Source organism: Athene noctua, chromosome 1 (genome assembly GCF_965140245.1).
Source record: "Athene noctua chromosome 1, bAthNoc1.hap1.1, whole genome shotgun sequence".
NCBI lineage: Eukaryota > Metazoa > Chordata > Aves > Strigiformes > Strigidae > Athene > Athene noctua.
Window position 1 is genome coordinate 57,557,728 of NC_134037.1, and position 15,607 is coordinate 57,573,334.

The 15,607-nt window shown below is 35.6% G+C and overlaps 1 protein-coding gene across 1 annotated transcript in view; it reads right to left on the bottom strand.

The window, feature by feature from the left end:
- Nucleotides 1-324: 324 nt before the first annotated feature.
- The window catches only part of MAN1A1 (mannosidase alpha class 1A member 1), a 150,666-nt gene continuing 135,383 nt past the window's right edge, over nucleotides 325-15,607 (bottom strand). Inside the window, exons 9-12 of the mRNA XM_074896214.1 lie at nucleotides 11,886-12,105; nucleotides 10,908-11,080; nucleotides 5,313-5,428; nucleotides 325-3,940 (exon numbers count right to left, since the gene is read on the bottom strand). Coding sequence (XP_074752315.1) covers nucleotides 3,814-3,940; nucleotides 5,313-5,428; nucleotides 10,908-11,080; nucleotides 11,886-12,105 — 636 coding nt within the window. The 3' untranslated portion in view covers nucleotides 325-3,813. The remainder of the gene's footprint in view (nucleotides 3,941-5,312; nucleotides 5,429-10,907; nucleotides 11,081-11,885; nucleotides 12,106-15,607) is intronic.

Below are 15,607 nucleotides of genomic sequence, written 5' to 3' on the forward strand. Positions count from 1 at the left end.
ACTGACCTTCACTGTGCTTACTGCCTGCCACCTCTGACTCCCCAGCTTCCTGCTTTTCATTAGCAGGGTCACTTTCTACCAAAATACATTTGGTATGCTGAATTTTATTAACAAAAATTTTTGGAAATTTGTTTCTGCAGTAGCAATTCTATACACTGAGTAACATTAATTAACAATAGTATCTTAACAAGTACACAGAGTACTAATCTATATCAAACCAATCTGCTGACAGAAATTCATGAGTATAGCAGCCAAAACAGACTATGCAGCAGATTCCTGTAGTTACTTCTGCAACACATTTAGGAGAAATTATAACAAGTTGAACAGATATATTAAAAGACTTTATTCACAATAGAGAAATTTTTACAAATATAAGTTCTTAAAAATTAAGCATCTTGATCTATTATGTATTCCATAATTTCAGTTTATATAAAGATGAAAAGACTAAATGGATTATGTACAAATCAAACCCAATTTAAATGCATGATAGAAATGGATAATATGTATGATGAAGTCACCATAGAAACAGTGAGCATTGGGCATTGCAAAAATCTGTGTACAACCAACACATATGCAATACTTATCTCACAAACAATCAACTTTATTTTCCTCCATGAAATGATGTGGGTGCCATTTAAAGTGATCTACCTCTTACAACTTAACTTATGCAGATTTAAATGTGTTATTATGCTACAAAGATATGGAAGAAGTATAGGCAGTGTGTTTGTGCAAAGATAATGCCTCCAAACACCCCCCTCCCCCCCCAACAATAAAGCAATTTCTTTTGCTCTTATGAATGACTGGGAACACAAAGTGACCATCACTAGCCACTTCCATGCAGCTAGTTAAGTGAACGGGAAATAAAACGCAGGTTATCTCAGCAATCTCACAAGCAGTGGTAAGTACTGACTGTTTCAAAATGATTGCTCTAACTTTGGTGTTTGGGGGTTATTTAAAAAAAAAAAGGAAGAAAAAATCACTACATTCTCAGTTTATGAAAAGGGGTTTTTTTTCTTACAATTGGCAGATCTACACGTTGTACAATCTTCTTGTCTACTTACATTAGTTTACAAAAAGTACAGTATAGTGCAGTTTGTACATACAACCTGAATACCAATATCAGCCACATCAAATTTGTGCTCTTTCAGATCATTATAACTCCCAAACTAAAAAAAAAAAAATATTCATACTAAATGTCTGTATTACAAGAGAACAGTCATGATGCTTATATTTAAGTACATAGGACCCAATGCATACAAGAGTTGTGTATTTGTAGCCTACTTTTTGAAACATGGAGAAGAGCTATCTGGTTCTCCACTGTTTTTCTACAGCTTGTTAAGTGAAGGCAGGATCACTAGACACATCTGGGGGAAGCACACTGTGGTTAAGAAAACCATGTAAAAAGAGGCTTACAAAACATTTCTCAAAGGCTGCTTTTGTCGGAGCTACTGTAGTTATTTAACTGATATGAGGCCTATAGCAGCACATGCACAACCATGTGGGTAGGCAGCAGCAGGTGACCCAATAAAGATAACTAAGACAGAAGTAATTATTATTACTTTTTGGTTAAAGAGGGAAGAGAATTTTTGGTTTTTATTCCACAGCTATAATTTCTCTGTGGTACTTGGGGGGATAAAAAAAAAGCTCTCTTAAAAATACTGTTTCTGAAGAAATACAATGAAATATAGTCCTCCAATGATATAAAATCTGGAGTATCAAAATCAGCAGGAGTTCTGCTTTTCAACAGAGGAGAGCCAAGACTTCATCCTTGCTTGTTCAGTTTCAGAAAACTGTTACTGCGACATGAGGGAATCCATACTTTAAAAAGAAAATAATAATAATAGTTTAAAAAAGGCAGTAAAGCAAAATATTTTGAGCCACTGTGCCGGTTCCATGTAAGCAGGCTTTACCCGAGGCAGATGCACATACACGTGTATCCATTCTCCCAGTGCTGGGTGGCCCAGGCTCAGCAGGGTACCCCTATTAACCGCCACGTATGAATGCTGAGCTCTGCCAGGCCTGCGATGGAAGGATCAGCATCACTGAAGCTCCTCTTGGCTTGCCCTCTACATGAATGTCTTTGGCAGCTTATGTGGCACACGTCATCTTCCCTGTCTGCAGGGGAAGCAGAGAGGCAGTGCTGTCTTTACAGACTTCAGAGGGTAAAAAGTTTATGGGTCAGCCTCCAGCTGCTATACATAAAAATGTAGTTAGTTATCTTTGCTCTTGGCTTCTGCCTAAGAAAACCTACATTACAGACCTATATCAGTATTGAAAAAATGTACTCTGTAATGCTTAAACAAATGTGCTTCCACAGCTGTGATTAACTGCTGGACATGTGAGCTATCTTACTAAATACCTTTAAAGAATATTACTGTCCAGAACCATATTTGTTTTGTTGTAGTCCAATCAGTGAATAATGTGCTTTCTCAGAATGGGAAGCCAGGTGTTGTATCCTACTCAAAATATATGAGAGTCATCCTGTCACTAAATGAAAACATAGGTAGACTTAATAATCATGTAAACTACTCCAAACTACACTTAAGTAGAAACAGGAATTAATCGTGCCTCTTTTTTTCCCTTTGGTGATGCCACAAAGTAAAACATTTTTGGCAAAGCTGTTACTTAGTAAGACAGGCCTCTGATCTAGGGAATATTTTTAAGCACGCTGTTGTTTCTCTCACTTAGAGAAGACAGACTCCGTGCTTTTAGGAAGTTTTAGTTATATGCTGGATGGTTTCCTCTCTGAATGTTTATCTTCTTTTAAGGAGACAAGTTTTCTTCAAGGCATATGAACTTCTAGCATTATTCATGTAGATACATTAAATTGCTTTGTGACAATAAACTATCAATTCTGGTGTCAAGTCTGAACCTATGTGAATGTTTGAGAAAGTCCCAGGAAACCAAAAAAATTGTCTCTGGCATAATTTTCAGCTTCCAGGAAAATGTCACTGAGTATTTTTTTGCCTTTTTACCATCCAACCAAATGAAAGCTACTGGACTAAATACATAAAGAAGGTAAGACTCCCTTTCTTAATCAGAAATTAGTATCTTATTTTACTCCATAGTAGCCTCACTAAAGATGTGAGAATAACACCACTTAGAAAAGGGAGGAAACAATTTATTCTATTACAATATTCTAATCAAAACCTGAAAAACCGAGGTCTGCTAACTAATGTGCTAAATTCATAGAAACTAGTATAGTCTGACTTCAACGTATACTGCAGCTTCAGAGTCATGTCTGCGTGAGATGAAAGTATTCCTATGCAGACTTCATTGACAATGAAATATATCAGATATTTTACCAAGTAATGATAGACCCGCATAAGAAGAGGCTGTCACAGTCACAAGATTTGTCTTGGATGACACACAAAACAAATTAACATAGAACAAAAAACCAGAAAAAAGCTCTTTATACTTAATTCAATATGGCTTTTTGCAACATGGCAAAATATTACAGCTTAAAGCAGACATCTCCTCACAGAGGAGAAAAGAATTTTGCAGTCAAATTAAAAGCATAACAGGAAACAAGTAACATGCAGACCCTCTGCTCTTTTTGGCCAAGATGACACTGCAGCCTAACAAAATCTGGAGAGATGTCCTATTTTTCTTCTAAGAAGTATTTCAGATGGATTAGAGAACTGAGGTTTTATCATAATTAGTTTGGGTCCATTCATAAATATTTACTGGAAAAGAAAACAGACTGCAAAACACTTGATTTAAAAATTTAACTCAGGAATTTAAAACCAAATCATGTGTTCAAGTCCTGGAAAGAAACATAAGGAATGAAACAAAGTATAACTTAATCTTCATCTATTTCTGGTTTTCTTCTTTATTCCCATTGTCTTTGTGAAGAACAGGGAGAGGATGAGCCTCTGTGTTGAAGACCCAGTGTTCGAATGGAAGAAGATCATCTTCAGAAAACAGCAAATACAAGTACCTGGCAAGAAAAAAAACCAAATGTGACCACATCAGGGAAGTCAAACTACAGTAGTTTTCAGGAAAACATAAATACTTGATTTCCCTAGATGAATGCATCAATGGAAACAGCTGACCATACCCAAAACACCAGTAAGTCCCAGCATCACAGTGATTAGCACAGAACTTCAGGGCTACTCAACTTAGATTGAAATCAAGGGCAATAGCAACTGCAGACCAACAAAAGAATGCCTCCATCCTGATAGAGGACAAAGAAGTTTAGACCATCAAAGTTCTCTTTGCTTCCGTTTCATCCTTGGTAATTTTATTACATATCATTTCGATAATATACAACCATAATAATTTTTTTCCTCCTGACTGTCCATATATATCAAGGTGTAAGAATGAAAATATTGTAGTTCAATCCTGTCTTACTGCTGAGAACAACCTGTGGCTTATGATTTTTAAAGAAAAAAATAGCATTAGACCAGTAGCTTGGGCACCCATTTACTAAGACAGGGTCTATCAAACCCAGCAGTAACCAAGAAACAAATCCAACATTTAATTTGTTGTTATGATACAAGGTAGTATCTACTGTAGCATGATTACTGAAGTCTGCTTACGGATGAAAGTCTGCTTAGCAAATGGAATTTTATTTTTTCTCAATCACTGTCCCCTGAAGGCTTTTCTTGCTCTAATTATGATAGGCCAGTTTAAAAGGTATAGCGTAGAGGGAGCACACTATCTCAAAAAAAATGCCACCATGTTTATAAACATATTTATGATATTTCATTTACTTGAGTATTACATTTTCTGTTGAAATATCATAATTGCTTCTTTCTGGTCCTTGCAACTTTTCTTGTACAGAAAAAAAAAAAAAAAGAAACAAAAGAAAAAAAGTGAAGAGATCAAGACAAAACTTCCTTTATTTCATTAACAACTTAGGAGACGGTGATAGATAATGAAAGCTTTTGGTTTTCTATCTTAACAGGCCCTTGAGTTTACCATGCAAGTTGACTTATATTTTCTTTTTCTGTAGTTTTAAAATGAAAAGTATGCAATACAAGCCTGATAAATCCTCTGTCTAGTTAATCTGTTTCACTAGTGTTGGCATATGTAATTAGATTCTATCAAATCTAGGAGACGTAATTTCTCAACAGACTATCAAGTACTTTATCAGAAGTAAAGATAATTTCCAGAAATCGCAGAATTTAGTTTATTGATATAGAAGGGGAAAAAAAATGCAATTTGGCTTCCCATCACCCAAAAAAACCTCTACTACTTCAGTCAGATTTTGTTACGGGAATGTCAAGGGTACTAATGATAAATACTTATCTGTAAAGATGATACATAGAACTACTTCGTATTAATAAAAGTCAACTTTCTTAACTTACTTGAGTGTCTCTGAAAGGAAGAAACTTTGCTGCACATCATCATGGCTTTCATGATTGTTATAAACATCTCTAATGCCAGAATAGCCACCATCTACTCTGCAGTGTTTTTCCAGTGCCTGAAGAGGTGGGAAAAAAATACCCAGTGGGATTAACAAAATGAATCATCTGTCAGTTTTTCTTTGACAATAAAACTAGCCAAAAAAATTTGTCACTAATTTTTTGATAAAGAGATGAAAACTAGATAAAGCCTTAAATAGAAAACTCTTTTTAAAGACATAGGCACACATGTCTAATTTTACATTTAGGAAGAGAAGCAAAATACTAAATTAATAAAAGAAGTGAACACAAACCAGTTTTCAGAAGGAAAGATATACAGATGTAAAGATATATGGATTTTCCCTTATATTCTTTTTCCTCTTTACAGTAGAAATAACAATAGCCTTTTTCTCACAGGCTTGTCTATCAGCCTTCAGAGATTGTGTCACGTATACATTTCTTGGTCATATTTTAGTGCTTAAAAATTACTGTGATAGAATTGAGTACCATGATAAAGACCAGTCTTTTCCTTACCTCCTGCAGGTCACTTCAAAAAAGAAAAGGCAATGCTCTATTTTTTATGTAAGTTGTTTGGTTTCTCTTTGCAATTATTTCATTTTTCAATGGGAAACCTCTGATATTGGGCTGTGACTGAATTTCTTTTCTGCAGTAGGTAATATTTTTCTTTGACACCTTTCTGAAAAAGCTGTCTGTTACACAGGAGTAGACAGAAAGCTAGTATGCGGCTGGACTTAAGGCAACATGTTTGAGATTTAAGTATAAGAATGTGTTTGTCTCTAGTTTCCAAACTGTGTATGCAGGTAAAAGGTATAAAACAGATGACTGATTCCTATTTTCCAATAAAAAAGAGCACATGGACCACCTAAAAATATAATTTCTTTTCTGCTGACAGTAATGATCTATATGATCAGCTAATTATGAAGGAAAAAAAAGATAAGATGAAGGGTGTATACAGAAGGGCAAAAAACCACGTACCTGGTGTTGGAAGTGTAGAAGGTATATACAGTTATACTATTTAATAAACTTTTCTGCTTTCTTTTATTTAAGATAGGTGTTTACATTATAAAGGTGCCTATATACGAGCCATAACTTCTTTAAATATACTGCTATTCAATACCTTATTTGAATATTAGTTCTCTTATCACTTCTTTGTTTAAAAATATTCATTCACCTTTTTTCTTTATAATTCACCTATTTAACAAGGTTGAAAGTATTCTTAGCCTCTTCATTTTTCTTAATTCTGTATCATAACTCTCTGGTATCATGCAGTATGATAAAGGAGCCAAGAGGATCTAAGATGATTATATTTTAAACAACTCATTATTAGAAAAATAATGCAGGAAATGCTCTTTAGCCCTAAATAACATCTCACAATGAAAATGACAGTAAGCATGGTGGATTACTACATTCACTCAGAGCCACACTACTCTGAAACATGCTTGCTGTGGAGACAGATTTTGGAACAACAACTTTTAGGCAGAAATACCTGCAGCTTTATCAAACCCCTGACAGAGGGACGGAAGACAACTAGTTCCTCCATTTCTGAAGTTATTACAAATATCACTGATGTGATTACAGGATGTGTAGATTTTATTTAGGGAAAGATGCTGCATTTCAAACCACATATGGCAAAAACCTATGAAAAGGTTGAAGATATGTCTAAACAAGCAAAGGCAGAATAAGCATTTTCTGATGAGAGATGAGATTAAAGTCACTAATAATTACTGAGGTATCTATCACCTCCACCTACTCTAAAGGCTGTTGAAGATCTGTGTTTTGCTGTGGGTAGATATCCCAAATGTCCTTGTTTTTGCTGGAGTCCTTGTAGCTATCTGCATATATTTAGCTTGCATGTCAGGCTCTCCATAGTTTTCACTGGAGACTAAGATGCCTATTGTATATTTAAAAGGGATTTTTTTCTAAGAGAGATCTTTTAAAATATAACAGGCCTATTTGTCTTTTCTTATGTGTCTTTAGGTTTTTTAATTTTCCTGGACCCTTTTACTAAGTGACAAATATACTTAAGTTTAAACAAGTAATTTCCCCTGGCTGGTACTTCTTCCCTCTTGTCTACTTCAACCTGCAATGAATTCAAAATGCTGATTCTGTGTCTGGATTTTCAATGTCAAACACAAGATTATGTTTTCAGAAGGCACAGCAGAAGGAGAACTTGAACTTGAAGGATAAGGCTATTATTCAAGGAAACATCTGCATTCTAAACAGGGTGAGGTAAAATAAAAGCAAATTGCATTTGCAGTTTATGTGCTCCAACATGTAGTTAGAGCCTTCTTTATGAGTTCACTGTAGGGAGATACCATATAGGTACCTGAACACACTGCTGTGATGTAAACTAAGAGGTTGACTTGCACCATGTTAGCCATCTGGTGATATCTACTTGATGCAAACGTGAAGCATCTTACCTCCTCAAAGCTACTTTCTGCTCAACTAAAGGAACAGGAAATTCATGTGCAGCATTAGTATGATAAAAAGGCTCTTGGTTGTCAGCCTCCTTTAACTGGCAGTAATGTCCTTTTGTGCACATACCTGCAGTTTCAGAGTACAGTGATGTTCACACTGACAGTGGGGTAGTGGTGGGTGGGAAGAAACAATCAAACACATTTTAAATTAGTAGTTCTCAGAAAATGAGGGTGGCTAAGATCAGTTATGCTAGAGTAATGGAAAACATCAAGCGAAGTGAAAACTGGCTGACAGTCTAAAAGTATCATAAAGGGAAAAAACAAAGGAAGTGCTATGAATTCAAAATATGTGCCACATTTATAATGCAGAAAGGGAGACTTTCATGAGCTAAGCTGATAAAACCTTTCTGACTCAGTAACAGTGGATATTGCTGTTGGCCATAACTGCATTTTCTCCAACTGCTGAAGTACATACAGAATGATCTTGCTCTCAAATTAAAGCAGCAAACCAAGCTTCTAAAGAAAAAATGGTGAAGCCAGAGCATGTGTTTAGTCTATAAAAGTTAAAGAATTAATAGACTTCTTGAAGAGTTCAGAAGTCACGACTGACAGAGCAGCCTCCTTTTCTACTACAAGGGCACTGGGAAACGAATTCTCACTGACAGTGTCATGAGTTGAAAATGGGCATGAAACACCTGAAGAACAACTTTTTTGGGCAACAACAAATGGTCTGACTGTTCTCCCTTTTTTATTGTTTCAATCTCAGCTTCCTCTTCGTGCAACAGGTGTTGGTAACGAAGCATATTCAGTGGTCAGGGACTTCCCCAAGAACAAAAGGGTGGAGTGCTGTGCTCTCTGGTGCAAGAATAAGGAGCAAGAGGCAGCAGAATTTATGAAAGAGTTGTGGTAAGCTATCAAGCACATGCTGGAACAAAAAAAATACAGTTTCAGGTGGAGCTGTATGGGCTATATAAACATCAAGGAAGAAGAGAAAAAAAAAAGAAAAAGAAGATTTGAAACCTACAACTGTGTAACTTCCGTGAAGCTGTAAGATTTGTTTTTGTGAAACATGCAATTACACATTAGGACAGTGGAAGATGGGCCTGTACAGCATGGGACCAGCTGCATCTCCCACACGTGGGCTATAATCCACTATGTTAGCATCAGATGAGAGTAACCACAGGAATGTTTAACAGGGAACGCATGGGGAGCATTAAGAAGGCAAACAAGTGTACAAACTTGAAATAAACCCAAACAAACTGAACCATGAGGGTAAAGAATAACAATAAGAGAAACATTTCAATTGTTTACAATAATAATGTTATCAGTGTGGGCAGCAACCACAAGTCAGGAAAAAGATCTCCCGGAGAAGGAACAATTGGCATTGCTGAAGCCTGGTGGGATGACTTCCATAAACAGCCATTGTATATATTCCAAATATAATCTGCCTGGGAAGATTCCACTAGTGAAATGTGTGCTTGAGTGGTGTTAGCAAAAAAGAAAGCAAGGGAACAGGACTCTAAATTAGAGGCTTTTAAAAAAAAAATTGCTTTGGAATCATTAACTCAGAAGCATAGCATTTCACGACCAATAGAGCCAACCTGAGGGAGGCAAATAAAATGTCCTAAATAAATACAGTCTACCTAGCTGAATACAGTGTTGACTGCAGATATGGAATTGCTGTGACTATTCAAACAAGGAGAAGTTAGAGAGTAGAAGTATAGTTAATGCTAGCAGCTATTCTTTTATGGAAAGCAGATTTTACCATAAATTTCATTCTTCGAGAATATCTAATTACCAAACTTGAAACGCTCTTTTCTTCACAACACTCAACAACATTTGCACAACATTTGAGATACATTCAGTATCTTGCACAGTGAATACTGAATACAATTACAGATCTTTGTTGCTGTTAAGGGAGCCACGTGGTTGTCCAGTCACAGCCAGGTACATGGAGTCATAATCCAGTAACAGTTCTCTACTAGGGTCCTTGGGGATGAGAAACTGCATGACACAAGTCTACATGTTCTTCCCTTAGTACAGTGCAACCTTCTACAACTAGTGGTGTAGGCTCATCCAAGAAAGTTATGATCATACACTCCTAGAAACAAGAGGTGTTGGGCAAACTGACAGTGGGATGTTTTTGAAATGACTCTGCAAAGGAGAGGTCCCTGTGAACAAAATACTGTACAGAGTGTTGGGTTTTTTTTAATTTTATTTTTCTTAAGAATACAGAGCCGCAAGAATAATGTTCTTCAGCTTTCTGTATCTCCTTTAAGATCTCAGCCTGCTTAGAAATTCCAGAGTAAGAGTGAAAGGCAGATGATTTATCAAGGGCAACATCAGTGTGAGGAGAAAATAAGTGAACTCTAGAATAAGGACCCATACCTGGAGGATTAAACATGGTAAATCCAAAGGCTCTGATCTCTAACAGTAGGAAAGATTAAACACTGAAATAAGGGAAACAATGGATTTGGCAAGCCTATTTTTGCAGTATAGACTGGCTGCCCAATTGGAAGGCTTGTGCTAGACAAACACAAATGGCTAGGTTCAGCATGCCTGGTTGAAGCTCAAACACCAGTGGGACACAGAAATTTAAATCTAGAAGAGATTGTTATCATTAATGGAGTTCAGCACAGATGACCTATGCTTTTTGAAAGTGACCCCCCTTTTAAAAATATTTGGTACTCTCTAGTACTTCATTTGGCCTTCACTGCTTTAATTAACATCACCTTTGTACAATTATTGTTGAAAATACACCTCATAAAACTTATTTCCATGTCCAAGGCTCAAATTTGACACACATTTGCACTTTCCATTCACATGCAGCAATACTCAACATCTTGAGCAGTATATCCAAATGTGACCCTGATCTGAGAATTATTTAAGAAGGAGAAATCACAAGGTATTTTTCTAATATACAATACCAGCAGTATTTGGTTTTGTCAAAATGATCTTAGTTCATCTATTCAGTAAATGAATCTCTGGACATTTGTGTTGATATTACTGATTTAAAATAAATATTTGCTCTCCAACCGCTGAACAATATCCAGATATCATTCAATAACTCACTTAACAAGATATTAGGATTTAATAAGAAAAAGGTCCAATAGAACATTACCTCGACAGCTTCCCATCCCCACTGCCTGTACTTCGGGTCATGAGTGAGCCGCCACATGTACATGTAGGTCTCTATAACTTCTGGTCGTAGGATGTAATATTTTTCATTTTGTCTTGTAGCAATGGCCTCAACACCACCATCAAATCTGAAGGCTTCTGGTCCCAGTTTCATGCCTAGCCAATATAAAAACACATGCTAAATAAAAGCATTAAAAAAGGTTTTAAATTATGTAAGCTACCAAATCAACTATCCTTTCATGTGGAACAAAGCCTGGCTACCCAAAAGGTATATAATTTCTGAACAGTAATGCAGCACCTCCCTTTTTTAGTATTTTGTAAATAATTGAGAGGAGGAGAGAGCTGTTCACCAATGCCTTAAACAGCAGTTCCAGTCTGAACAGTGATGCTAACATTTGCATTCTGAAAGACCATATAACTAGCAACATGTGAAATTTTGCTTAAAAGACAAGGATATTTACTTTTCTGTATCAAACTGGAAAATACACTCTGGGACTTGAAATGCTGCCAGGGTTATTTCCATAAGAAGATGAAAGAACCCAAAGAAATTTCCTGCACAGAAATCCACTTTCTTTATGAAAGTCTATTCTTTGCAGCATTGTACCAACACTGAGAATAAAATAATTTTTTGTGCATAAAACATGATTAATAGCTATATTGATGCATAAATGAACAGGGTTCTTCTCTTATTTGTATTCGGCTATACAGAAATTGGCAAAGTGGAAAAAAAGGTTGTCACGTTAATTGCTAGAGTGAGTAGATAGGATTCAGGTGCACGGACATTATTTATAAAACGGAGCAGCCATTCTTGAAGTCACTCTTAAAGGATTTGTAGCATTTGCTCAGAAAGGATGAAGAGTTCTCAACATCATACAACTTTCATTCAGCACTACACAAAAATACTGATAGCTGCCTTCGCAAAGTCAAACCGTGAAACTAAACTCTGCAATACAGTACTTACTTGTACGATCATAGGATTCATGGCAAGTCCTAGCAATTTCAGCACCAAGCTCGATGTGGTGGCCTGTCTTGTCATTAGGTGCTCCGTCTGCTCCTAGAGCAAACATGCCTCCAGCAAAACAAGTGAGATGTCCCATCTTGTGTTCAAGCAGTCCACCCTTCCACTCAGCGATGTATGTCAGCCCCCCGCTTGATTTTCGAATGAGGTGTGTCTCTATGGCCTGCAAAAGTACATGATTTCAAACCAAAGATACCATTTGGTAAAGTATGAAGGACAAAGTTATTGTGTCTGTTGGTTCGTTTTTCTCCATATTGCCTTTGCTTTTAAAGTAAAATGGATATGACCTAGCATAACCTCAAAGTTCAGCCAAATCAGCACAGATTATCATACATCAGCAACAAAGATTAATTTTGCTACATCTTTGAGAAATTTACTCAGTACATTTTATAAAAATATTGGAAAGACCTAAAAAATACAATTCCATTTAAAAATTATTTTATTTCTTTCCCTTTCTACTTTGAGCAATTTCAGGTAATTTAACTTTTAATAGTGATTAGCCATCACTTCATCTTCCATACTTCCCATTTAATTTTGACTTAAAGGATGTGGTTTACTGATATAGTTTCATGTCAATTAGATGCAGACATAACTCATATACAAAGTGCACTGAATAAGGTTAGGCCTCTGAGTTTGTATGGCATTCCCAAATCACAAGGATTTTCCCCTCCCAGATGAATTCCTCTGTAGTGATCAGTCTAGTGTAGGGTTCCACTGAGATTTTGGAAAACAACCTAAGCAGAATAAAAATATACAAATCTCCTAGAGAGAATTAGAAGTTGGTGCCATTAGCAGTGTATGGTCACTGATTACAAAATCCAGGAAAACAACCTTCCCTTGTGGGAGGAACACAACTAAAACAATAGAGGAGATGCAGAAGAGTACATTAATTAGAAGCCCACACAGAAAGTAAGCTATTACTCTTTAAAGGGTATTGGAGAGGAGACAAATGACGCTATCATACATTCGGTTATCTCGCAGTGCTCTGGTCTATTCTATCGAAATCGTAAGATCCAGAAACAGTACTCAACAGGCATTGTACAAAAGAAAAAAACTTGAATAAAATATCAGTACAGAGAACTATTAACAGAAAATCTCAGATTTTAAAAAAAGTGTTATAAAGAGAAGGTATTGATTGAAGTTGTTTCTTCCCATTTAAATATCTGTAGAGCTTGTTTTTATAGGAATCAAAAATCTTCCCTAAACTAGAAGCATCAGCAGAAAAACTGTACAAGTTTTACTTACTAAGTAGTTCTTTTGTGCCAAGAATGTCACATTGAAAACTACACTTTGTTTTCCACTAATATTAGTGCAAAGCACTTAGTAAGGATGTTTTCTGCTCAGCTCCAGATCCACTATTTGCTCAGAAAACTCCTCCATCCCTTTGTTTCTTCCTTGATTGTATGTTTTTAGCATTAGCTACCTGCTGAAAAGCATACCTACATTTTAAAGCAGCAGTAAATAATAAAGATTCCTATGCTTTAAACAAATCCTACATAATTTAACCTATAAAAAAAGGAATTAAATATGAAAGGGCAAAGGTGGGAAAACAGTTTCTTTAAGCATCCAAACCACAGACCCCGCTGTGGAAGATGAAAGAATTACAGAGGCTGAGTAGGTGTCGAGCTATTTGGAGGTCGAGTATTCCAAGTGCATATAAAAAAACCACTTTTCTGTCAGGTTAGGAAACTAGTAGTGGAATACCTAGGTACTTTTTTAAAAAAAAAAGTTCTTTAAAACATGTCTCTTGTGCTCACTTGGGTACAAAATATTTGGATTTATAATTGAAGAATTGACAGAATGGAGTTGAAAGAACTTGCTACAAAATGTATTAATGCATAAACAGGCAAAATCTGTGAGAAGATAGAAATAATTGGAAAACTTCCAGAATCTTTCAGAGTGCTGTTCGCATTTTTATTAAACAGTTTATATTTTGTAATAGGATGGATGCACCACAGTTTTGTGGGAAATAGCTCTCAGGCTACTTAGGCATTCTAAAAAATAAGCTACCTAAAACCAAGTTCAGAAATTAAAAACTTTACATTTCATTAAACCTTTCAGTATGGTATCCCCCGTCTCACCAAATCAACAATTCTGGCAATAGCTGATAACTCTACTGGTCACTTAGCTGTTGAGTCAGAATTTATTTTAAAAGTAAACAAATATAAAAATAGATTGATGACTTAATTTACCTATATTGCAAATTTTTTAGTGAAGAATTAATGAAAGATAGAATGAACTATTACTGTACCTGAGAGAAATAGCAGTAATCATGCACCTTCAGAACTACAGTAACTAGTCCAAAGTTGATTCTTGTAGTATGAAAATGGATTTTGTGATACCAATTAGTCTTTCAGAGTTTTTTCCCCTCTTTTGACACAAGATTAAAGTTCAGGCTGAAAAAAGATGATTTCCACTTGGGAAATTTTAAAGTTATTCTAACAAACTGGTGTTAAGAAACTAACAAATTGATGTTAACTGATACTAAAAATGTCACAAAATAAAAATATATTTCCAAATTAATTATCCATGTTTAGTAAAGCAAATCATCTTGGTTTTATATATGGGTCCTATTAAGAACTAGTACGTATACCTATTAAAAGTTATTTTTATTATGTATGCCTATTAAAAGTTATTTTTATTATGTGTCTTATTTAAAGCTATTTTTATTAGGTAATTATTTGATATCTCACAGATTCTCAAACTGCCTTGTCATGCTTTGTAAAATCATGGGTCCCTGAGTGCTAGATAATACCTATACTGATGTATATAACTTTATGAATGGCATACTAGGTAACTAATAATTTCTACCTAGACATGAAATCCAAATAACCTTTGATATGTACAAATAACCTTCAGAAGACATAAGCTCAAGTGTGCCAAACTTGCAATTTCATCAGCACTCAACAATCTATTACTCCGGAAGACAGATAAACAAATACTGTAACTTGGTAAAGCCTAAACTTAAAATGAAGTTATATGCTTAAGAATTATTCGTTTCTAAAAGTTACTTGATTTAAGCAACCTGACCTCCACCAAACAGCTTTTGTAAAGTGTGAAAGGCAGAAGAGTGTCTCTTCCCAGAGGGCTGGTAGGTCTTTTTGTGGTACTGGGTGGTGCACCAGCAGAGTTCACAAAACCACTGCCAGGGACCTTACAGTAGGCTTTCAGAAGTTTCATCTAAATCTGAGAAGTTTCTTCATGGCCCATTTTTGGTCTGAGCTAGAGAAAATGTTTTTGTCAGAAATAGGTTTCCCTTCTCTCATCATTATTCATCTACCCTCCGACTGAGAATACAGAGACTAGCTGTTTGCCCTGAAACAACATTCTCCAAAAGCTTGCTAACGAATTTGCAGTATCAAAGCTGCATGAAGTTTGGAATAATTCCAGCATGGCACTGAAGTGTCAGATTATAATGAATTTGTTAGGTGTGTTCCAGTTGTTTCAGGAGCTCAACATAAAAAAAAAAAAAAGTTGTTATAAAACAATCAGCATATTTAGAAAGCCTCAAAAATGTAAATGCCTTTGATCTTAAGAAAAATGTATAACCTGCATTTATACAAACATTATATCTTGATATCATTATCGATGATTCATTGAAATTTTGAACTCCTGTATCAGTAACAGTATTTACAGCATGAAGATGTGGTAAAAACTTCTTTTTT